The following is a 23,851-nucleotide window of genomic DNA, read 5'->3' as shown; positions in this document are numbered from 1 at the left end:
TTGTTTTTTCTTCTTTCTAATTCTACTACTACTCTATATTAGATATTGCTTTTATTTTATCTTTTGCTTTTATTCTTTCAGTCAATATATATCTTATTGGTTTTCTTAATAGTGCTGCTATTTATTTTCAAAATTTAAGAATATAGTACTCCCTTCGTCCCATAAAAGATGTCATATTTGTGGGACGGCACGAGATTTTAGGAGATTTTATTTTGTGTGTTAAATGGAGAGAGAAAATATAATTTTTATATTCATGTGAGAGAGAACTTTTTCCAACAAGGGAAATGTGACATCTTTTATGGGACAAACTAAAAAGGAAAGTGTAACATCTTTTGTGGGATGGAGGAGTAATAAAATATGACTCGTTATAATTGTATAAGCTCATAAATTATTTACTATAGTATATAAGCTCATAAATTACCCAATCTTGCAGTGTTCATAAATTATTTAATAGATATAATTATCAATAGAATTATATTTTAAATAACATAAAATTATCACATTATACTACAAAATTATATTATAAATGATAATAAATTATCACTTAAAATTATACTACTTCCTACCTTCCAACTAAGTTGAGTCTTATTCATTTTTAAGATGTCCCAACTAGATTAAGTCATTTCCTTTTCTTTTTTACAAAAAAAGCAAAACATCAAACTACTATTACTTTATTTCGTCATCTACTTTACTCTCTCTTTATCAATTCTACTTTATTACCCTCATTTAAACACAACTTCTTAATCTATGTGCTCAAAAGTTATTACTCAACATAGTTGGGGCGGGGGGAAGTACTCCCTCCGGCCCCGATTAATTGTCACTCTTTGACCGGGCACGAGTTTTAAGAAATGTAAAGAAAAATTGGTTGAAAAAGTTAATGGAATGTGAGACCTACTTTTTTATATTGGTTTTATAATAAAATGTGAGTGAAGTGAGTTAGTGGAATGTGTGATCTACTTACCATGGTAAAAATGAAGTGTGACAATTATTGAGGGACGGACCGAAATGGAAAAGAGTGACAATTAATCGGGGACAGAGGGAGTATAAAACAATCTTGAAAAATATAATGATCACATTGTACAATCTAGTGATAATTACATATATATTAAGTTGTGAGATTATTTAAATTGAAGGTGTTGACTATGACAAATTATGACATAATTATCCATTTGTGATTGAATTGTGATATTCAATCTCATGAATCAAACACATTTTATATTAAATCCCAAGATACAACTTGCAAATCGAACAACCCCAACTAATTTACGAACTTCATAAGATTAATTACGTCGGATATCACAATAAAATTATTTTGAATAAACTTGCGAGAGTAGTCTATCATTAAGCGAAAACTCATGTATGTTACTCCTTAATTCAAAAACTTCACAATAATTTTGAATATTGTGTTTTTAACTCCTACTCTACGCCAGCATAAACTTATCATTGTTTTAAATAATTTGTATATGAGCTTATAAAATAATAATGAGTTATACTTAATCACCCTTATTAATAAGAAAAATAAGAAAATAGTAGCACCCTTATTGAAAAGAAAGAAAGAAAAAAACATGAAAGAAAAATTAAATTATATGAAAGAAAGAAAGAAAAAACATGAAAGAAAAAATAAAAAATGAAAAGATTGAAATAATAAATTTCTTATTAATAAAGAATTTAAAATTAGAAGGAAGTGAAATAAATCAGATCACATATGGACTACGTTAAGTTACAATGACTGAAAGAATAAAAGAAAAAAATAAAACAAAAGCAATAGTATCAAATAGCATAAGAAAAAACAAAATTGCTCACATTTGACCTAAAACTAGGTCGTATCCTTTTCACAGCACCCCCTGCTGTGTTTTAGTCATAGCAGAGCATCCTCTCCCAACACCCCCCCTTCCCCCGCTGCGAATTGAAAACCGAAAACGAAAGAACATAATTGTGTAAAGAACTTATCTTGCGGGTTGAATCGAGGTGGTTCGGGTTCGTTTTGGGGCTAATAAAGAAAATAGTTGACTAATCCCTAATTAGTGTAATTAATATTTGATTTGATCTTTTCTATAATTATTTCTCTTTAATCATGTATTTTATATCTATTAATATAAGTTTAGGGCCCAAGTCGATGATGATTTATCTCTTTATCTCTTCTCTTGCCTACCCACGTGATGGAAGTCCGATGTGTCATTCCAGCCCACACGTGAGGGGGCGTGTTAAATTCTCCAAATCCTTGTCCCACATCGGCTTGGTGATGATCCTAGCTCCTCTATATAAGTGTGTATAACTCTCCCCCTTATGAGGTTCTTGTTCGTGATGGTTCCCAATTTCGGGATCCCACTCTTTATAGGTGTCTCGTTGGGGCACTTCAGTACTTAACTATCACTCGACCAGATCTCTTATATGCTGTCAATCTTGTCAGCCGGTTTCTACAATCTCCTACAGATGATCATTTTCAAGTTTTGAAACGCATCCTCCGGTATGCCAAGGGAACAATCCATTTCGGCAGGTCCTTCACTCGTCGTACTGCCTCTTCCATTATTGGATACTCGGATGCCGACTGGGCTCGTTGCATTGATACTCGGCGCTCTACATATGGATATTCTATTTTTCTTGGGGGTAATCTCGTTTCTTGGAGTGCAAAGAAACAACCAACAGTTACTCGTTCTAGTTGTGAATTTGAATATCGTACTATGACCAATACTGCTGCTGAAATAGTATGACTCTCAAATCTTCTTCATGAGCTTCAGTCCTCTCAATCCTTTCGGCCTCAGCTCCTCTGTGACAATAAAAATGCTATCTTTCATAGCCAAAATCATGTGGCTCATAAACGAGCTAAGCATATTGACCTGGATTATCATTTTGTTTGGGAACTTGTAGGCTCACGGAAACTTACTACCCAGTTTGTCCCATCTCATCTTCAGCTTGCTGACATCTTCACCAAGAGTCTTCCCCAACCAGCTTTTGAGTTTCTTCGGTCCAAGCTGTGCGCGTGCCTTCATCCCACGCAACGCTTGAGGGGGATAATAAAGAAAATAGTTGACTAATCCCTAATTAGTGTAATTAATATTTGATTTGATATTTTCTATAATTGTTTCCCTTTAATCATGTATTTTATACCTATTGATATAAGTTTCTCGAATCACCAATTCACGGTAATTCCCATATCAATTCTCACAGGGGCGTTTTGGGGTTGATTCGGTGATGAACGGTGGCTGTCCGAACACGTTCGGAGGCGGTGAAGAACACCGGTGGCTGTTCAACAGCAGCGGCAGTTTCTAGTGTGAAGCAGCGGCGGTGTCCCTGACCCTGTCGGCAAGCAGCGAAAAGCGGCGATCTCCGCCAGGGTGGACAGTGACGGAGGCTGCTCGGTACAACAGCAGAGGTTGACTTCGGACAACCAAGACGGGGCTGTTTTGGCGGATGAGACCCCCCGCGAGCTGACCGGCGGTGGAGAGTGAAATTGGGAAGAAGGTAGCGAAACCTAGGGTGCACAATTTGGGGGTTCTCGCTGAAATTGGGTGACGGAACAGTGGTGCACAATCGGCTTACACCTTGATGAGAGATAACATCCCTACTGACTTACTTGGAGGAAATGTTGGTAGGGATGAAGAGAAAATCGTGGACCGAGACTTTGGTGGTTGTAATGGCCTAAGCATTAGTATTTTATAGTACATCGAAACTGTACGCATTTATGGACGAAGATGGAACCATATCAAACCATGAATGGGTTGTTCTTGAACAAGTCAGAAGGTGCTTTAGTACTTAGTTCAGATGTTAGGAAAGCTTTAAGCAGTTTTATCTGATGAATGATGAATCTGTTCTTTTATTGTTAAATCTTGGAAATAGGAAAATGCATACATTCCCATTTTATTGCTTTGGACTTGTCATTTTCTTTTCTAAATTAGATGAAGATTTGACTCCATATCTCTGAATCCAATTGTTTAATTGCCTAATCTAAAAAAATAAGAAATCTATACTTCCCCTCGTTATTGCCTTGGACTTGTAGTTGCTACTTTTTCATAATTAAATTTCAAGATTTCCCTCCTATAATTCCCCTGTTTCGTACACTCTCTGAAGTCAATCATCTATACTCAACAGAATTGAAGTTGGCTGGTGGAGTTACATGGTTTTCTACTTATCAATATACGAAATTGTAGCTTACTAAGTGGGTTACATAATCTTGTCCTCTATATTGAATAATGTAGGTAGCTACACATCTTAGTATTCATCTATATGGTATGTAATCAAGCTTGCTTGACCTTTACATGTTTTTGTAGTCATCTACACTCGATAATACCAAAGCTAGCTATCGGGCATTTATTTATAACTTTTCATCATGCATAACGTATACCTGACACGTTGATTAGGACGTGTCTCGCTCTGGTTGTCTGCATGAAATTGATCGAACGCGTGTCATGTGTCAAATGTGAATAAATAAAGGTCCATCCTCCCCTTCATGGTATAGGAATTTCTTTTGCTTTCTGCTAGTAGTGTATATTGTAGAAGGTTTGCTTTTTATTTAGGAGTGTCTCTTTGCTGTGATGATAAAAAATTTACCATGGTTTATAAGAGGTATGGTTATTGTCTTGATGGTTTATAATTTTCTTTTTGTGATTGTTTTTGTGAATGTATGGGGTGTTTCTATCTTTTGAGATTGATATTTCCTTCCCTTTGTTTTGCAGGGTTAGAAGATGGAAAATCAAATTGTTGTTGGTGAATCTGACAAAAGACAGGCTTGTGTCCGGGATAGACAATGGAGGGATCCGAGCCTGCTATCAACAAGAAGTAGAGATTGATCATGTCACACAAACTAAATGCATAGGTATGAGCTGTTGCATATCTTTAATTCCTGCTGTTTTGTTGTAATTAGCTTTTATGTTAGTGTAGTGACCAAAAAAGAGAGAGATAGAGAGATGCATGATCTTTCAATTGATATGTTTATTCCAGTACTTAAAAAGTATTTTTCTTATTTTGCAGAATGGTACTACCCATTCATTACGATGTCAAAACCTCATTTAACCATTCATTACTATGTGAAAAGCTCACTTGCTATTTTGACTGCAAAAGTTAAGCAAGTTTTGAGACATCGATTGTAATCCGAAGCCACGAATCCTCTCTATCCAGCACTTGTAAAGTTTCCATACTTCTATTTTCCTACAATTAATTCTGGTGATTAATTAAATAATGCCTTAACCCAGTTTGATCATCCTTACAGGAATGGATCTGGTGGCGGGAATGAAGGTGAGAGAAGGAACAGAGCTTGAGAAACTGCTTAATTAGCAGAAAATTCATATAGACTGGATGGGCTCCGGTGCAGCAACAACGAGCATAGAGGATAAGCATGTTCGATGTCTTGTACTTTTGAAGTATCTAGGTTTACAAAGACCACTGAGCCCATGACTTGTTTGGCATCAACGAGTGCCACTTACACAAAACCATGAGCATGGACGAACGAGGCATTAGTCTCGTGTTGGACGGTTCATCCACGCATCAGGATCAAAGCTTGATAGTTGGCCAAATATTTAGGCATTTGGTACAAAGCATGGTGCATCCGAATATGGATATCATATGAATCCGATTTGATTGTTATAATTTTTCTAGTGTTTTGGTTACACTTTTTTTCTTCTTAAAAGATGGTACTTCATTTATCTTCATGATGATGAAGAACTTCGGATCTATTAGATGGAGCAAAACATCTTACAAAGTTACACTTCATTGTAAAGTGTTTTTGGACTTTGGTTACACTTGAGAGAGTTTACTTCTATATTATTTGTATTATAGGTAAAAGAAATTAGATGTGCCAAACTGAAATGTTGTCATCATTCATCTTCATTCCTAATTAAAGGCTTTTATTTTTGCCCGTTTCATAAAAATAGCTCATTTTTTTTTATGAAAAGTTCTCTACAATTCATTAGTCATATTACGATTTATACCATTATGACCCACTATTAAACATTACTCCCTTCGTCCCATAAAAATATGTGCACTTTTCATTTTCAACCGTCCCACAAAAATATGTGCATTCCATTTTTGGAAAGTTATCAATTTAATAATGTCGGTCTCACTATCCACTAATCCTATTTTAACTATCATTTTCTTCCCTCTTACTTTACCATACCATTCACTTCATCTCCTTACTATACCAATTTTATCTTAATTCTCGTGTCATACCTATTTCTCATACTTTTATGAGACAGAGGGAGTAATAATTATGTGGGTCACACTATCCACTAACATTATTTTAACTATTCTCATCTCTCTTGTTTTATCAATTATTATTCATTAATTCTCGTGCCGTCTCAAATGTCCAATTTTAATCGAACAGAGGGAGTATGGAACTAATTTTTTTTTCTTAGAATTAAAAATATGACAATTTTTTCGTTTTTATGCAATTTAAGGGTTACTCCCTCCGTCCCCATTAGTCGGCACGACACCAATATTTCCAACATTAAAACTTAGAGCATCCGCAGCGGTGGCGTCCGTCCGTCCGTCCGTCCGTGCCGCTGAGCACGAGCTCGTCCATCCGTTGCTGCGAGCTCTCCGTCCGTGCCAGCGGCACGGCGCTGCTCTTAGCTAAGAGCACGTCCGTGCCGCTGAGCAGCCCTACGTGGTGTATTCTTATTGGCCAACGGCTAAATTCGATTTTTTATTTATATTTTTTTTAAAATTCGAAATTTATTTAAAAAAATGTTTTTAAATAAAAAAAAATATTTTCCCACTTTCCAAAAAATTATATCCATTTTCTACCCACTTTTAATTTATTTTTCAATTTTTTCCCCCCAAAATTCACATTTTCATCTATAAATACCCCCACTTCAACACAAAAAATTCTCATAACACTTTAATTATAGGAATTTTTAATTTGTAGGATTTTAATTATGTATTTTTTTATTTTCTAGAATTTAGTTTATGTATTTTTATTTTTTAGGATTTTAATTATGTAATTTTTATTTTTTAGAATTTTAATTATGTAATTTTTAATTTTTAATATATTTTTTATAATGTAAAAATGTTTTTTGCAATTGAAATATTTAAATTGAATAATAGAATAGTGGAACCCTTGAGCTTGTCCTTAGCTAAGAGCACGGATGTGGGTGTTGTGCTCTTAGCTAAGGACAAGGAGTAGAAGTGGGTCCGGGCCCACCTCCGTGTTCTTAGCTAAGAGCACGGATCGGGATACTCTTATGCCAACTTCAATTAATGGAAGAAGGATGGAGTATATAAAATCGAATATTAATTTTTTTTTAAAAACAAAATAGGTGAAGATATAATTTCAGTTTTTCAACACTGTATATTCATGGCATCAACGCTGGTAGTGATGCCCCATTTCCCTCTTTTTAAACCGCATGTTCACACTCGGATACCTACAATCAGCACCGTCTTTTCACGCGCCGCCGCGAACGCAATGGCCACCACTGCTCACGACACGGTGGTGCAATACATTGTGCTGCGGAGGGACCTAATCGACACGTGGCCGCTGGGGAGCGTCGTAACGCAGGGCTGCCATGCCTCCGTCGCCGCCGTTTGGACTAACAGAGACGATCCCGACACTCTCTCCTACTGTTCTCCTTCCAATCTAGATTCTATGCACAAGGTTACTAATTTCAATCTAATTGTTATTCATAACGATTATTATTATAATCCGGCAATTGATTAATTTCGACCTAGATTAGAAGATATTCGCTTTAATTTTTCAATATATTCACGACAGTGAGTGTGTGTTGACTCACTGTTGCTGCTATCTAGTTTGCTTAATGGAGTAGCATTTGACTTGATGAGAATAACTGGATATTGAGTAGTTTGTCTAAGTTTCTTTTTTAGGGGGAGCTAGTAAATCATAGTGGAAGCAAAGAAATTCTGCTTTTAAGAGGAATTGGGATGATAAAATTTTCACAAGCTATAGAGTTAAGCTGCTATTCTGTAAGTGATGCACATGTTCAGCTTCTAGAGGGAGGAGGAGGTTGGGGCAGGTTTTGTCATAGCTAGTTATATATTGTGACAGGGATAAGTATTAGAAGATACCTGGTAAAATCTGTATGAGTTTCGGTTGAATGAACTGGTGGGAGTGACTGCAATGTGTGTGCTCGGGTTCACATATGTAGACGGACATAGGCCCGAGAGCTTGAAGGAGTTCAGGATTAATCGTGGATTCAGTTTACTCGTTGTTAATTGCACTTTGAAACTTTGATATGCGTCATATTCCTTCTCAGGAAATTAACTGACAACAAAATCTGGTGAAATGCGCTCTTTTATGCCAACTGCTTACCCCAATGTTGGATGATTACCATTTCGAGAAACTCAGAAAAGACGGATATTGTCATTGTCAGATCGAATGTCATATTATGTTATATGTTATCCGAGGATATCCATGACTGGGGAGCAATTCAAATCATGTGTTCAATTTCTATAGGAATGATAATTATCTTTTGTGAACTGCACTTGCCATTCTTGTGACGAACTTCTTACTGTAAACGCAGGTCACTCTTGAAGTGAAGGGTGAAACTCAGTTATTAAATTTGTCGGAGAAGCTAAAAGCTGGTGGCGTCGCTCATAAACTGTGGATAGAGCAACCGGGGAACATTGCCACTTCCCTTGCCACCAAGCCTTACCCCAAATCCACTGTATCATCATTTTTCAAAAACCTTAAGCTCTGTAAGTGATGAGATCTATTTTTTTAGAGCTTTATTTATTAATGAATTTGGATGTGTTTCTTGCTTAAATCGAGTTACCACTTTAATTTTTGTTGCTCTACTGTCAGTGACAACATGTCTAGATAGTTTCGAATAAACAAAAATACTCACTTAAGTAGTAAACTTCTTCCTATTTTATTGTTCCAAAATTGAACTGTAGCCAGCTCCCCTCCTTAATGGTGCAGATGAAATAAAAAGAGGTGTTGAATTCATGCTAATCACTTGAACAGTGACTTGATAATAATATTATCCTAATTTCATTTTCTTCGTATTTGAGATGAATATATGGAGCTTGTAATTATTCTGGATGTGTGTATTAATTCATGCTAATCACTTGAACAATGACAACTAACATCCCCCCAATCATGAATAATATACACACATAAAAAGGAAACACATGTTTATCTCAAAAAATATGAACAAAAAATCAGGTTAATTCAGTTTCATAATTATATGCCGATTTATTACACTATCCATAGTTCCATACAATATACACACTACTAACTTCCGCAAAACTACTCAGCCCCAAAACTAAACCTTCATAACTGACAAAAAAAACATAAAAAAGGAAGAAAAATAAGAAGAAAAATAAGAAGATAGAAAAGTTAAAAATCATGGATAATCTGGAAAAGAGTTATAGGGGGACTAAACGCCTTAAACAGATGGAGCAGTAGAGTTTGCGCTTAGTTTTGAAATAGAGCGGCACGAAGCAGAATCTCCAGTTGCTCTGCACGTCCAACGCCTGCACCATTCCGCCGCAGTAGGGGCACGCACCGCCCGCCACCTGCCGCCCAATCACCCTCTCGTCTTCATCGCACACGAACACCAAACACATCTCTACTGATTTAGGTTTTGGTTCCTTTGAAATGAAATGATTTTGATAGCCTGATTGAATATTTTTTGAGCTAAAGGTTGAAATTTGATCGTTTGTGGAGCAGTTGGAATATTGTAGAGGATAATATAGAGACGTTTGAGGAAAAGAGGTATTCTGGTTCTAGAATAATCTAGAAAAAGGAGAATATGGTCAAATTAAAAAATATAAAACACTTATCCAAAACCATCTGAAAAGAAATCAGCTAGTTGAAAATTTTAGAAATCTTAACATCCATGATTATATGAACATTATGCATTCAAACACAAAAAAATATGTGTTTGGCCTCCTCCAAAATCTACTATAGTAGTAAGTTTTTTTGTACAGATCAACTGGTGCTAGCTGAAACATTACACAATCACCAAACCATATTCAACTTATCATTGCTTGGGTTCACTTTTAAGCTGTGGTTACTTATGCTCCTGTCGGGCTATGGCAGTTTCAAACGCTCCAGCGAGCGCTCTGAACTTGTTTCGCCTCTGCTCGAGTGTCATCTCTTCAGTCACGTTGTTGGAGAGTGCCGTGTCCTTCTTTTCTTGAGACAGCCTTGGTGCTGCTTCTCCGTCTTCTGCAACTACTTCAACTTCTTTCTGCTGGCTGCTGTTTCTGCTGGCCTGTTCTGAATCTGCCGGACATTCAACATGTTGTTCTGAGCTCACCGGAGATTCAGCCTTGGCAGCATCAGCATCATTCACAGCTTCAGCTTCAGCTTCATCTTGTCCTAAAAGTGTAGGAGACTCAATCTTAGGCACATTGTCATCACTTTCTTCACAAATTGCGGGGCTTACGGCCTCGCCAATGCTGGCATCGCGCTGCTCTGAGACCGTATCATCCATTTCTCCTTGAGTTTGTTCATTGCTGCTGTCCAGTTCTTGATCTGGCATCCCTGCTGCATCTTCTTCATCTCCAACAATGGGTGATTCTTCATGATCTGATGAATCTTTTTTTCTTAAAGCAGTTGCAGTTTCAGCCTTCTTGCTTTTACTTGCAACGGCGGCGCTCTTCTTTAGAGTGCCTACAGCCCTAGCATACAGATGCTGTTTCCCAGCTTCCCTTGTCCCTTTCAATCTCCCGTCGCTCTTGGCTGAGGCCACGGCCCTACCCGCCCCGGTCTTCCCGGAAATTGAGGACCACCTGGACGTCGGGGTGGGGGAGACACCACGTGTTTTCGTGGTCCGGGTCGGAGAGGGTGACACGCCGCGTGTTTTCGTGGTCCGGGTCGGAGAGGGTGACACGCCGCGTGTTTTTATGGTCCGGGTCGGGGAGGGGGAGACACCACGTGTTTTCGTTGTCCGGGTTGAGGAGGGGGATACGCCACGTGTTTTCGTGGTCCGCGCCGGGGAGGGGGCCTTGTCGAAGGACCTCCTCCGGGCTTCCCCGGATGAGTGGGACGACGAGAGTGTCGGCTTGAGGTAGTTGGGGGTGGCTTTCTCGCTTGTGGAGACGGTTTTGGAGGTTGATTTGAGATGAGAGGTAGAAGGAGCTCTCTTCTCCCTCACAACAGAAACATCTTTTTTTCTTGTTGACATCTCCACACACCACTTGTTATTACCTGCACTGCACTCCCAAATTAACCAGAAAAACAATACTTACTTTTTTTTAACAAAATAATTTTTATGTACAAAAACAATAACTTTTTTCTTAAACAAAGAAAGCTCACACAAATTTTTTTTTTGTCATAGAACAATCTAAGAATTGTCTAGTTCTTTGTTCTTTTCATTAAGTCAAATTATCTTTATGTCAATGCCAATTAACTTGTATTTTTTTTGCACCTTCTTTTGAGGTTTGTAATGATAAAATCAAATGTATACAGATTTAGTAAAAGCTTAAACTTGCATCGACTATCCAAAATATAGACAGAAATGCTAAATCAAACAATAATGATACGCACCTTAATATTCAATTGAAAGAGCGATTTGTCATTTGAATGTTGAAAAGGAAGAAGAAAAGGAGAAATATGGGTTTGTAAGTTTGTTAGTGGAAATACAGAAATGGAAGATAGAGATAGTTTTTCATTTTGCAGCAATTGGTTTGTCAAATGAATGCGTAAATCGTGCACAACCCAACATAAATTTGGACGTGGGAAATATGGATGTACGTACTAATTAAATTGAAATTATCATACTAAATTAAAGGGTAGTTATTGTTTCAAGATAAGGAATTGGTTGAGAACCTTTGATAATTCAAATATTTTCTGTGTCTCTAACTTTGTTTCGCAGCTCAATCTGTTGTTGGATAACGACTAACGAGACCCTTTCATGTAGACAGGGATGGGTAGCACTACTCTTTAGGTTCCGCATACAAGGAATAGAAGATGACTCGTGACCTTACTAAAATATGGATGCTCATATAGTTATCCATGGTATTGAAAATAAAGTGACAGATCCAAGAGCTCAAACCCAATCGGGAGGTGTAAAAGAAAATATATTTTGGGCAACTTGAAATTTTTGTTCGAGGATGGCACCCCTTCTTTCTATTATAGATGACTGAATATGTTAACATTATAGATCCATCCGAATGTGTGAATCCAAAAAAAAAAAGTAAACTATATGATGTCGAAACTTTTGGTATGTCTTTGTAATTTTTGGTTGTTTGGCTTCTAGATTGTTGATTTTGAGTTATATACAAACTATATTAGGATAATGGAATTTAATTAATTAATGTTGGATTTTAATTAATTAATGCAAATAAAATCTAACAAGTTCATGGATAAATAAAATCTACACTTTTTTAACAAAAAGATTCCTTGCTTGGATTGATCGCGTTCACTTAATAGTTTACTACTTACTTTACTAATTGTGTATTAAAATGCGTGTCGTTTCTAATATTTCTATTTTTTGAATATGGAGGGAGTAGTAGCATATTAATTTGGATCATATTTTCCCCGCATATCAATAATGTATTTCCATAAATCATGATAGAATTCGTTCTTTGTACTTTGTTGTTGATTCATTCACCCCTAATGGTTGGTTTTGAGTGTGGAGTTTGTTTTTTGTGCTGTCGTTCTTCCCCTTTTTTTTGCAATTGGTCGGTTGTTGCTGCTTCTTAATTGTGTTGTTGTTTCAGCCTTTTTATGTTTTGAAAAATATAATGAAATGCCTTATGCAAACACCTCAAATAAAATAATCAAGCTTTTGCATATTTCTCTGCACCAAAGTTTTCATATTTTTATTCGTACTGCAGTTAATTATTTCAATAATTGTTTGATTAAGGAAAGATATAGTACAATTTTATAGTGAATCCCACCAGAACAAAATGAATATCATGGGACCCTTTTCCCACGGGAATTTGTCATTTGATGTAAGATTTCAATAAATTAATCAAGAAAGTGGGACTTAATCATTCCAAGTGTGTAATGATGCCCAATAATACATACATTAATCAAACACCTACTCAAGCCCCATCGATACAAAATGGCTAAAAATACGACCCAAAAAAAGGAAGATGGGACACAATTAAATAAAACAAACATTTCTATCATTATAGAAATAGATAAAATAAATTTCATCAATACAAAATGGTTAAAAGTAAGAACCAAGAAAAGGAGGATGGGACACAATTGAATAAAATAAACATTGTATCATTATAGAAGTAGAACAAATTAAATGTCATCAATACAAAATGGCTAAAATTACGACCCAAGAAAAGGAGGATGGGACACAATTAATTAAATAAAATAAGTATTTGTATCATTATTGAAATAGAACAAAATAAATGTGTTAAGGAAGATACACTTGAATGGGTTAGAACTAGTCCAAGTGTTGCAATGCACGTTGTGGTTAGTGGTGGGGTTTGATTATTAATTGGTGTAATCCACAATATGAATTACCAAATCGGAGAAATCCCATAAATTGATTCTACTACAACTATTCTTCTTGCTTTATCTATGACTTCTATTCAAAAGGAAAGAGGGCCTTTAGTTTTTTTACCCAATTTTGGTAAGACCATCAAGTATTATAATTATGATCATACTTTAGATTTTATGGTAAATAGGGTGGTGTGACATTTATCGAGTTTTTCAATTATTTAGATTGTACCTTTTTTGTTATATGTAAAGTGAAAACTATGAAATCATTGAGTCACTATATTTGGAAAAAAAAAAAAAAAAAAAAGGACATTGTGGGTGTGTCTCAATGTGCATTACTTGACATTTTTCAAATATCCTAATAGATGTTTTACTTATTGTGATAATTTAATAGTGACATGTTTTTATAAGGATAAATTGCCAAAATATCATAAAGTTTGGTCAAATTATGGTTTAATTTGTCATGCAATTTTAAAAATCAACCAGAAAACATAAGAATCTTGGATTTGTTCTCAATTCTCCCATAAGGGTTTTTTAGTGAAATACTATGTGATTTGGAAGCTGAAAAATTATACACACACATCAGGGGTGATACACATCACGGGTGATGAATTAGAAAATGTTGTCTTTTAATAAATAAACGACTTCCTCGGTTGAATTTTTCACCATGATATAATCAAGAACAAATTCAAAACGACTTCCTCGGTTGAATTTTTCACCATGATATAATCAAGAACAGATTCAAAACTTCATAATTCTAGCTGATTTAGAAGTATGAGATAAACTAAAATTTGATCCTAGTTTATAAATATTTTTTTTTTACTATTTGTCCTTATAATTATATGTTAGTGTAGTCGTGTGTATAACATACTTACCACAATTTGTTATATAAAGTGTGTAAACGACAAAATGTGATAATAGGCAAGTGTAATCGTGTGCATTTAACCAACATATAATAGATTCTTTTCAAAAAAATTATAGTAATAAAGTATTTGTAAGATACCGTGCAATTCTTTTAACCATTTAATATGAACGAATGTTTTCGAGTATTATATTTAGGGATATATGCATGTATCTTATGTTAGGCTTCATTAGGAATGAGATCTGATTTTTAGGGATATGCAACTTATATGTTAGGTGTGGGTGAGTTACGCACACAAATATTTATTGTTTTGATATTGCAAGGGTTAAAGACTTAAATTATTGTGGATTCTGATTTTGGTCATGGGGGTACATTTTGTTGAATAAAGGAGTATATCAATAATAAAAATTTTGAATGGAAATATTATTAATTTTATTATAGCATGACCAATTTGCCGCTAGGCCCGTTACTACCTACTTTTGGATATAAATTATTATAATTTGAGTAAAGGTCAAAATTGGTTCTGGTTATTTTACGTTTTTGGTCCTAAATATTATCTTTAAGATTTTTTGGTCTTGAACATATGACCATTTTACGTTTTTGGTCTTAAACATCATCTTTTGGATTTTTTTGGTCCTAAACATATATGGAAATTTGATCATTTTGGTCTTGGACTAGAGGTGGCCAAACCAAACCGGACCGCCGGTTTCCAACCGGCGGTTCGGAACCGGAACCGGACGACGGTTCCGGTTCGAAATCCGGTTACACGGTTTTTACAGTTCGGTTACGGTTCAAGAAATATGCAACCGGAACCGTCGGTTCCGGTTAACCGGTTAACCGGCGGTTAACCGGAAAAAGTAGCCGTTCGCCGATAGGTTCGTAGGGTTCAGGGGGTAGGTCTGAAAAAGAACGGTTAACCGCCGGTTTGTGTCGGAAAAACCGGCGGTTTGTGTCAGAAAACCGGCGGTTCCTGACACAAAACCGCCGGTTCCCGACGGTTTAGGCGTAGGGTTCAGGCGTAGGGTCTAGGGTTCAGGCGTAGGGTCTGAAAAGGTGTCGGAAACCGCCGGTTTTCGGTCAGAAACCGGCGGTTTCCGACGGTTTCAAATTTTGAATTTCAATTTTTTTTTTTTTTTTTAATATCAGATTTTCCCCCCATTTTTATCTATAAATACCCCCTTCTTCATCACTTCTACTCACCCCATTCTTGTATTAACAAGGATTTCTCTCTCAATCTCCAATTCTCTATTCTCTACCTCATTCTCTCAATTTGCTCTCTACTTGTTTACTTAAGTTGTTCATCAATTTTCATAATTTGTACTTCATATTAGTTACAACTTACAACTTGTTCAACTACATTACTATAAAAAAAATATGTCTTCTTCTCGTGGTGGTGGTGACCGTGATCGACGGGGCAAAGGAATTGCAGAAGATCAATCTACCCGTCCGAGAAAATCACGACGACCTACTCGTCGAGAAATTTTGGAGGAGGTTTCCCATGCTGAGGCTGTTCGCTTACAAGTAAGTTATAAAATATTTTGCATATTATTTTTTTTATACATAAAGTCATAACTTAATAAGTTTGAGTTCATGATTTTTCTATGTTCATCATCTTCTAAATTCTAATTCGTACATACTACGTATACTATTTGTAGATGGAAGAAGATCTTCGTGCAGCTGCAGCCATTGCACTATCCCAATTGGGTGGTCATGGCGCGGTTGGCGCCGAATCCGATGCTGATAATTACATCTCGGTCGATGATTACGATATTGATGATGTTAATCTTAATCTGAACGGTGATAATGAGGACAGTGACGGTGGTGACCACGAAAATGAGGAAATGCCCCCCCCCCCCCCCCCCCTCACAAGACGGCCGCGGAGAAAAAACTAAATATAAATCTGATATATTTGTGAAACATTTCAAAAAGGTCCCAATAGTTTCTTCCGCTAATGAAGTGCCGGTATTTTTTATGGCATATTGTAACTACTGCACCAAAAAATACAAATTCAAGAAGTCCGGGGGATATGGCTCTCTCATCCGTCACATGCAGACGATTCATCCCGAACTATATGGGCATACCGCTAGCCAAACCCAACTCAACTTCCAAAGTGCGAGTGCCCATGGCTCCGCCTCCGGTTCGTCTCAAACAGGTACGCCGTCCTCCGCTCTTTTAAGATATGATCATAAGCATACTACTGACGTTATGGCTAAATTTGCTGCCATGCATCATCTTCTTTTTGGTATTTATGATAATCAAGATTATGAAGATTCGATGAAAGAGTGTGATAATTTGAACTCAAAAAGACTACCTACAACTAGTATATAACGATCTACCAAAAATCAATATACTGAAATGAAAAAAGATTTATCACGATATTTGAGTAACTTGGGACACAAAGTGAATATTTGCTCTGATGTATGGACTGACGCTTTCCAAAAGCATGCATACATGGGAATTACGGTTCACTTTATGGACAATAGTTGGTCTTTGAACAAACGTTTAATTGCTTTTAGAGATTTTCCTACACCACACACTGCAAATGCAATTGCTTTTTTAATTATTCAAGTTTTGAATGAATATCAATTATGCAATAAGGTGTTTTCTATTGCTTTTGATAATGCAACTGCTAATACTGCAAGTATTAGCGACTTGATTGATGCGTGCTCTCCAATTATCGATGGTAAGTATTTTCATCAAAGATGTGTATGTCATATTTTGAACTTATGTGTACAAGATGCGCTTTCTTTATGCAAAAGCATGTTGATCCTATTAGAAATGCAGTTAGAGCGATCCATTTCAAGCTTGGCAAGGCTTGGAAAAAATATTGCCGTAACATGAACATCAGGTATACAACTTTTATAATGGACGTGTCTACTAGATGGAACTCTACATATGATTGCCTCAATTCTACTTTGGAGCATAGAGATGCTTTGTGCGATTTTTTTAGAACTAATCCCTATGGTGATATAGTTCTTACGCCTAATTGTTGGGACCAAAGCATGAGTTTATGTCAATTGTTCAAAGCTTTCAAAAGTGCTACCGTTGAATTATTGGGTGTTTACTATTGCACATATGTTCGTGTGTTAGAGCATTGCATGTATATAGCACTTGGTTTTAACACATGCATGAAAAATGCTAGATCTCGTGAGTTAATGTGTGTTTTATTTTATATGATTGAAAAATGGTTGAAGTATTTTAGTGAAATTCCAACTGTGTTTTTAATTGCTAAGTGCTTGGATCCGAAATGGAAATTAGCTGGCACAACTAAGATCTTAGATTTCTATTATCAAAATTTGCGTTCTATTGATCTTAGTCCACTTCAAAATTTGCCTTTTGATGATAATGAAACCTCGAGAGTTTTTGAACTAACCATTCCTGATAGATCACTTGTTCAAGCTCAATTTGAAAGTAGTTTGCGTACTCTCTTTGCCGAATATGAAGAAAAGTATAACCGTACCCACCAAATTCATCCACGTACACAACATGCTCCTCAACCGCAGCAATACGGCGGTTTTGGTTTTGCTTATGATGACCCCGATGCTCAATCACAATTAGCCGACTTATACGGCTACGGTTAAACCGGAACCGGATAACCGGTATCCGGGCCGGTTACGGTTCATGATCTCGACGAACCGGAACCGGCGGTTTTCGAACCGTGGCCACCTCTATCTTGGACTAACTGTCCTGTTAAAAACTAACGGTCAACGGATTTAATCCCGATTTTGATCAAATTATACTTTTAATTCTGATTTTTTACTCCCTAATTATTTTTATAAATATTCTTTTAAAATTAGAGAGGAAGGAAGAAGATGATATTGAAGTGAAATCGACCGCAATGCTGAAGAAATAAGAACCCTAAACATATTATTTAATTCAAATTTTAAAAGAATATTTATAAAAATAATTAGGGAGAAAAAATCAGAATTAAAAGTTTAATTTGGTCGAAATCGGGATTAAACCCGTTGACCATTAGTTTTTAACGAGACTAAAATGATCAAATTTCCATATGTTCAGGACCAAATAATCTAAAAGATAATGTTTAGTACCAAAAACGTAAAATGACCATATATTCAGGACCAAAAAATTCGAAAGATAATGTTAAGGACCAAAAACGTAAAATGACCATATGTTCAGGACCAAAAGATCCAAAAGATAATGTTTAGGACCAAAAACGTAAAATGACCATATGTTCAGGACCAATTTTGATCTTTACTCTTATAATTAACATGACAAGATTTCTTATATTTCTCATTTTTAGAAAAACTCATTCAAAAATAGACTAATATCTCTAATTTTGGAAAATGTAATGTAACCCCACAATGAACTAAAATTCAATAAAATAGATAATAACTCTATTTAAAAAGTTATATAAAAATATAATTTTTAAACTTTTGCCAAATTATAGTTTTGCATATACTCCCTCCGCCCCGCTTTAGGAGTCCCGGTTGATCAATTTTGGGCGTCCCGCTTTAGGAGTTCCGGTTGAGATAAATTAATAAAAAATGCCTACAAAGTGTTATAAGTGGGTCCCAACATCCACTACAACTAATAAAAAAGTATTAAAAGTGGATCCCAACATCCACAACAACATTTATTTATTGGACACTCAATTAAAAGTAGGTCCCAACATCCACTACAATATTTATTTATTACACACAAACACATTTTTTCTTAAAACATGTGTCCGACTCAACCGAGACTCCTAAAACGGGACGGAGGGAGTATAGGCTTTAAAATCTGTGTAAATTTGAGAATTTTAAGTTCGATCTGATTTTTGCTACCAATCAGAATATCGGTCTTCGTAGAGTTTGTTTAATACGGAGTAAATTACATGGCACAATCAAACCACACGACATTTTGGTGTGATGTTTGTATTTGTATATAAATTCACAAACTTTTGACAAATTATGGCTTTGCATATTTCCTCAAAAATATTCGCATTTAAAATATCAAATTATTATTTGATCCGATTTTGCAACTAATAAAAATCCCTTCGTTAAGAACATCTCCAAAAAAATTATATAATATTAAATAAAGAGGTCAAGATAAATAACTATCATATTTATCTTTTTTCATAAAAATTCATTGTTCAATGAAAAAAAGTACTATTTGGTAAGGTATTATAAGGTTTAGGATTTATACTTTCTTCACATAAAAAATAATTATTTTTGTTTATCTTTTAAATTTAGTTCATTCTCTTAAATCCTAATATTAGGAGTACATTTTAAGAAAGTACAATTATTGAGAAGATAAATAAGAATTATACTTTCTCAATTTATTTTTTTCTCTATAAAATGTTAAAATAACTTTCTCCGTCTCATATAAATTGTCACCATTTGACCGGCATGGATTTTAAAAAATGTATTGAAAAAGTTAGTGGAGTCTACTTTTATATATTAGTTTTATAATAAAATATGAATGAGAATGAGTTAGTGGAATATGGATCCACTGTCAAAACTGATAAAAGTGAAATTTGATAGTAATTTTTTATGAATGAATGAAAATGAAAATAAGACACAAATTTTCGGGACGGATAAAGCAGGTTACATTATAAAATACATTCAGTAAATGGCAAAAAAATGGCTTTCTATTTTCAGTTTTCACGTTAAGGTAAGAAAAATTATTTATTTGGTCTACCAATACCGATGACAGACTCAACAGCGGCCGAGTGGGGTCCCACCCTCTACTGCCCGCAATCTTTGACCGTCGAACCGAATCGGACGGCGGAGATCACATCGCGGAGTTTGTATAAAATTAAATAAGATGAATTGCATTTCAAATCCAAACTAACCGTTTCCAATTATTAATATTCCCTTAATTCGCCATTAACAGCATACGCACACGCTCGTATCTAAACTTACCATTTCACATTTCATTATCATTATTAATAGAATTTAATCTCTCTCTCTCTCTCTCTCTCTCTCTAAAAAGGCCAGGACCATTCTCGTATTGCGTAGTAGTTGAAACTTTCTCTTTCCGCTTTTGCTTGCCAGAATCGGGAGCTTGTGAAAGCCAGGCAGAGAAGCGCCAACGCAGGATCATTGTCTTCATCGTCGTAAGCTTTGATTCCTGATGATGCGTGTTTCGCTTTCTATTTGATTTCGTTTTTGTTCATGTTTTGATCCTTTTCGGAATCGTGATTGGATTATGGATGGCTGTGTTTGAGGTTTTTTTGTGTGGATTTTTGAATATGGAGATTGTTTGGTTTACAACAGATAGCGTCGCAATCGCTGCTTGAAACCTGTGTTTTTTTTCTGTGGAATGTTGCTTTACCAATCAATAATTGGAAGTGCTGAAGCAATCACATAAGATGATAATCCGTGGAATAAGGAAACGGCTCTTTGACTGTGTTATGAGTCTAATTCAACTAAACGTCGTTTTTTGGCAATCATACGCATACTAGTTTGTTTTGTGATTGTTAATAAGATACTGATGAATTTTGGTATTGCTTTGTTGATCGCTTTCATTTTAGTATTGTGATGAATGATTGCTGCTTGCCAAAATTGCTTCCACACACATGTATTCAAGCTTGATGCTCTAGTCTCACGCATATCGAATATTTAGATTGCAGATGGTTTTCTGCAGTATATGTTCATTTAGTCTATCTATATTGAATCATGTAATTTACTACTACTTCAGTAGAGGAACATTGGTAAATTGGATTATTTTTGTAACCATTTTTCGCTTTGCTTGAATGTTCTTACTATTAATAAGCCAATTCAGAGTGCTTCTGTTTCTTGAGAATTTCCCCCTCAATAATGCTTATCTTGTTGGTGATCAATGAGGTAGGACATATGTGGTTGTTTTTATCCATCTCATGATTCTATGGTGCCATTTCATGTCTACTAGATTAGGAGTCTTAGTAATGGTTTGAGGCTGAGAGAAAATGTTGTTTTCTAACAGAAATAGAAGTATTCATGGATCGATCTTTTGGTAAAAGAGGAGCAGGAGGGAGTCTGACTCCCAGAAAGATTTACAGTGCAACGGCAATCAAAGAAGGAATCACTCGAGGGGATGACAAAGCTCAATTTTGCAACCGAATTGGATGCAATGGAAGAGTTAAGTTTGGTCAGAATGCTAGAGTCGGAATCTCAGATACAAGCAAATATTCTAAATCTTCTTTTCGCTCTTCAAGTGGAACTGAAGTTACTGGGAAGACCTCTAGAAGTAATTCCACCATGACCAATGCGAAAAGGTCATGCCTCGATTCAAAGAGAAAAGTATCTTCTCAAGTGACATCTGATCCATTGGAGACTAGTCTATCTACTGAGTCCAAAGCTCAAAGGATGGTGCCTACACAAAATAATCTACGTGGATATAAGTCAGTATCAGTGACTATGTCTAAAGAGGTTAATATGACTGAAGCTGGTAGTTCTAGTGCATCAACTAGTGTTGGTCCTCAAAAAATGTTTCGTTGCAAATCTGGATCAAACAACCAAAGTACTTCACCATCTTCCCCTGTTCCGTCAGCTTCTAGGAGCTCTGCGCGAGGACCATTTAATAGGATCAACGGGAACAGGTATGGTTTGCAGAATCTGAGATGCAATTCTATATCAGATGCTATACCGCCTAGTTGTTCGAAACCAGAACCAGCATCTGTAAGGAAGAACTTTATCAAAAAGAGAAGTTCGGAAGGAGAATCCAGTTCATCTTGTAGGGGGAGAAAGAATGCGGCTTCTGCAAACGTAGACAGGCATACCTCCACGACAACGAGTGGCATTTCCATCTCTGATTTAGCATATAGTACTTCTGCTTCTGTAGAGGATAGCAGTGTCTCTAGTTCTACTTTGAACCGGAGATCAACGAATGTAAATGCTAGAATGAGGTTTTCTAGTCGACTGGGTGCAAGAAATGGTTTGTCTGTTAGGGAACCCCCTGTGAGTTTCTCTAGAATTGATTATGAGACACCTTTTGATGTTGGTGATCGGAGTGGCTCAAGACCTCACCGTGGCAATTCATCTTCAAGAACATCTTTTGCCTCTGATGAATCTGGATTAACGCAGTTAATGAATCATGATGTGTTACGCCAGTTTAACATGGATGGAATTGCTGAGGTATTTGCTTTTCTATGCACTAAGCTAGTTCGCTATTTTGATCCTGTATGGACTAAATTGAGCCGGGTGCGTCTGTGCAGGTATTAATGGCTCTTGAGAGAATCCAACAAGATGTAGACTTGACACATGAGGTATTGCTATCTTTATATCCCCTACAACACAAAACAAATTATTATGCTCGGTAATCAACGTTCGTTATCTACAGCAAATACTTGCACTGGAGACCAGATTGTTCCTCAGCGGCCTCAACCTCTATGACCAACACAGAGACATGAGACTGGATATTGATAACATGTCATATGAGGTCGGCCTTCCTTGCGCAATGTGTTTCTTTTGCTGCACTGGTTCTGTTACATATAAAATCAATGCTCTTCTTTAACAGGAACTGTTAGCTCTAGAAGAAAGGATGGGCACAGTGAGCACTGCTCTCTCAGAAGAGGCATTGTCAAAGTGCGTGACGAGAAGCGTATATGAGACAACCACGTCAAACATAGAAACCACAGAATCAGGCAATGACATCAAATGCAGTATTTGCCAGGTTATTATTCCTTTTGATGTGATTAATTATGACCGCATTATTTCCTATTATATGGTGATTTGATTTGATTCAATCCTGTGGTTCAAGAGAATGATGAAGTTATGCATCTTTGGTAGGATGAGTATGTCACCGGAGATGAGATTGGGAGCTTGGTCGAATGCCAGCATGGTTTTCACACAACATGCATAAACCAGTGGCTGCAAGTGAAGAACTGGTGCCCCATCTGCAAGGCTTCAGCAGCGCCATCACAATCATCTTCGTCGTTGTGAAAGAGTCTCGTTTATACACGGACAAGATAACCGATGGTGGATTTGCACCGCGTGTTCATTGTAGTTAAATTTTTCTCCCACATATCAAGTACATTTCTTGATTTTTTTTTTCTCTTAATGTGGTTGTCTGTTTTCCTTCATGTACATAACCTTCAGTTTGGTGAAAGTATTCAATCTCCAGTGTAAACTGTGAGAACTGAACGTGAAAAGATACTGGGATTTCAGAATTCCTCTCTTATCGATTTATTGTTTTTTTTTTGGCACCCAAAAAAAAAAGCAATAAGATGACACATTTTTAGGCGACATGAGATTTTATATAGTTTAGTTTTTATATTAAGTGGAGAGAATAAAGTAAAAATAAAAAGAATTAATAATGAGTTATTTTGAATGAAACAAACTAAAAAGAAAAATTTCGATTGGATAATATGGGATATGTATCAAGACACGTTTGCTACATGCGTAACACTTAAAAACCAAAAAAATGGCCCATTTCGGGGCATGAATTCCCAAACGAGCCCATTTCAAGGATTTTGCCCGCATTGCTAGATCCAAGTTTTATGTTAAATCAACTACTATTACACCTGTGCTATGCACATATTAAAATATTTTTAATCGAAATCAATTAATCAAAATTAGGAATAATATCATTATATAAAAATTGTAAATAATTAATGTGTATTCCATAATACAATGAATTATTGGTGAAGAAATTTATGAACTGATAATTTTGTATGAATGATGGATTACAAATATTTATAGAAAACAATA

General features: G+C 36.0%; 5 protein-coding genes across 7 annotated transcripts; 3 read left to right on the top strand and 2 right to left on the bottom strand.

The window, feature by feature from the left end:
* The first annotated feature begins 3,131 nt into the window (after positions 1-3,131).
* Positions 3,132-5,755, top strand: LOC148930918 (uncharacterized). The gene is made up of 3 exons (XM_089067305.1): positions 3,132-3,741; positions 4,674-4,813; positions 5,207-5,755. Exons 1-3 carry the CDS (start codon positions 3,683-3,685, stop codon positions 5,269-5,271), a joined length of 264 nt encoding a protein of 87 aa, XP_088923431.1. The 5' UTR covers positions 3,132-3,682; the 3' UTR covers positions 5,272-5,755.
* A 1,496-nt stretch (positions 5,756-7,251) lies between these two features.
* Positions 7,252-12,083, top strand: LOC125210788 (uncharacterized). Of its 3 annotated transcripts, none has more exons than XM_048110376.2 (3): positions 7,254-7,585; positions 8,469-8,643; positions 11,821-12,083. In XM_048110376.2, exons 1-3 carry the CDS (start codon positions 7,289-7,291, stop codon positions 11,841-11,843), a joined length of 495 nt encoding a protein of 164 aa, XP_047966333.1. In that variant the 5' UTR covers positions 7,254-7,288; the 3' UTR covers positions 11,844-12,083. The 3 variants fall into 3 exon arrangements, with proteins under 3 accessions (XP_047966335.1, XP_047966333.1, XP_047966334.1); XM_048110377.2 differs by having other exon boundaries at positions 11,817-12,083; XM_048110378.2 differs by lacking the exon at positions 11,821-12,083 and having other exon boundaries at positions 7,252-7,585; positions 8,469-8,711.
* LOC125210789 (uncharacterized) lies at positions 9,109-9,627 on the bottom strand. Its single transcript, XM_048110381.2, has one exon. The coding sequence runs from the start codon at positions 9,514-9,516 to the stop codon at positions 9,316-9,318; it is 201 nt and encodes a 66-aa protein (XP_047966338.1). The 5' UTR covers positions 9,517-9,627; the 3' UTR covers positions 9,109-9,315.
* LOC125210787 (uncharacterized) lies at positions 9,698-11,105 on the bottom strand. Its single transcript, XM_048110375.2, has one exon. The coding sequence runs from the start codon at positions 11,079-11,081 to the stop codon at positions 9,963-9,965; it is 1,119 nt and encodes a 372-aa protein (XP_047966332.1). The 5' UTR covers positions 11,082-11,105; the 3' UTR covers positions 9,698-9,962.
* An 8,034-nt stretch (positions 12,084-20,117) lies between the features above and the next one.
* On the top strand, positions 20,118-23,310 carry LOC125215108 (uncharacterized). Its single transcript, XM_089068555.1, has 6 exons — positions 20,118-20,277; positions 21,126-22,276; positions 22,357-22,407; positions 22,482-22,580; positions 22,659-22,814; positions 22,931-23,310. Exons 2-6 carry the CDS (start codon positions 21,140-21,142, stop codon positions 23,081-23,083), a joined length of 1,596 nt encoding a protein of 531 aa, XP_088924681.1. The 5' UTR covers positions 20,118-20,277; positions 21,126-21,139; the 3' UTR covers positions 23,084-23,310.
* Positions 23,311-23,851: the final 541 nt, after the last annotated feature.

This window comes from Salvia hispanica, chromosome 3 (assembly GCF_029641045.1).
Source record: "Salvia hispanica isolate PSC_SH4W2 chromosome 3, Shi_PSC_v1, whole genome shotgun sequence".
In the NCBI taxonomy this organism is placed as follows: Eukaryota; Viridiplantae; Streptophyta; class Magnoliopsida; order Lamiales; family Lamiaceae; genus Salvia; species Salvia hispanica.
This window is presented reverse-complemented; position numbering and strand designations above follow the sequence as displayed.

Bases quoted from the DNA above. Each gene is read 5' to 3' on its own strand.
- LOC148930918 (XM_089067305.1), top strand. From the start codon at position 3,683: ATGGACGAAGATGGAACCATATCAAACCATGAATGGGTTGTTCTTGAA. The intron at 3,742-4,673 runs GTGCTTTAGTAC...TTTGTTTTGCAG, and splicing joins GTTCTTGAACAAGTCAGAAG to GGTTAGAAGATGGAAAATCA. The intron at 4,814-5,206 runs GTATGAGCTGTT...TCATCCTTACAG, and splicing joins CACACAAACTAAATGCATAG to GAATGGATCTGGTGGCGGGA.
- LOC125210788 (XM_048110376.2), top strand. From the start codon at position 7,289: ATGGCATCAACGCTGGTAGTGATGCCCCATTTCCCTCTTTTTAAACCG. The intron at 7,586-8,468 runs GTTACTAATTTC...CTGTAAACGCAG, and splicing joins ATCTAGATTCTATGCACAAG to GTCACTCTTGAAGTGAAGGG. The intron at 8,644-11,820 runs GTAAGTGATGAG...TCATGTAGACAG, and splicing joins TTTCAAAAACCTTAAGCTCT to GGATGGGTAGCACTACTCTT.
- LOC125210789 (XM_048110381.2), bottom strand. From the start codon at position 9,516: ATGTGTTTGGTGTTCGTGTGCGATGAAGACGAGAGGGTGATTGGGCGG.
- LOC125210787 (XM_048110375.2), bottom strand. From the start codon at position 11,081: ATGTCAACAAGAAAAAAAGATGTTTCTGTTGTGAGGGAGAAGAGAGCT.
- LOC125215108 (XM_089068555.1), top strand. From the start codon at position 21,140: ATGGATCGATCTTTTGGTAAAAGAGGAGCAGGAGGGAGTCTGACTCCC. The intron at 22,581-22,658 runs GTCGGCCTTCCT...CTTCTTTAACAG, and splicing joins TTGATAACATGTCATATGAG to GAACTGTTAGCTCTAGAAGA. The intron at 22,815-22,930 runs GTTATTATTCCT...CATCTTTGGTAG, and splicing joins TCAAATGCAGTATTTGCCAG to GATGAGTATGTCACCGGAGA.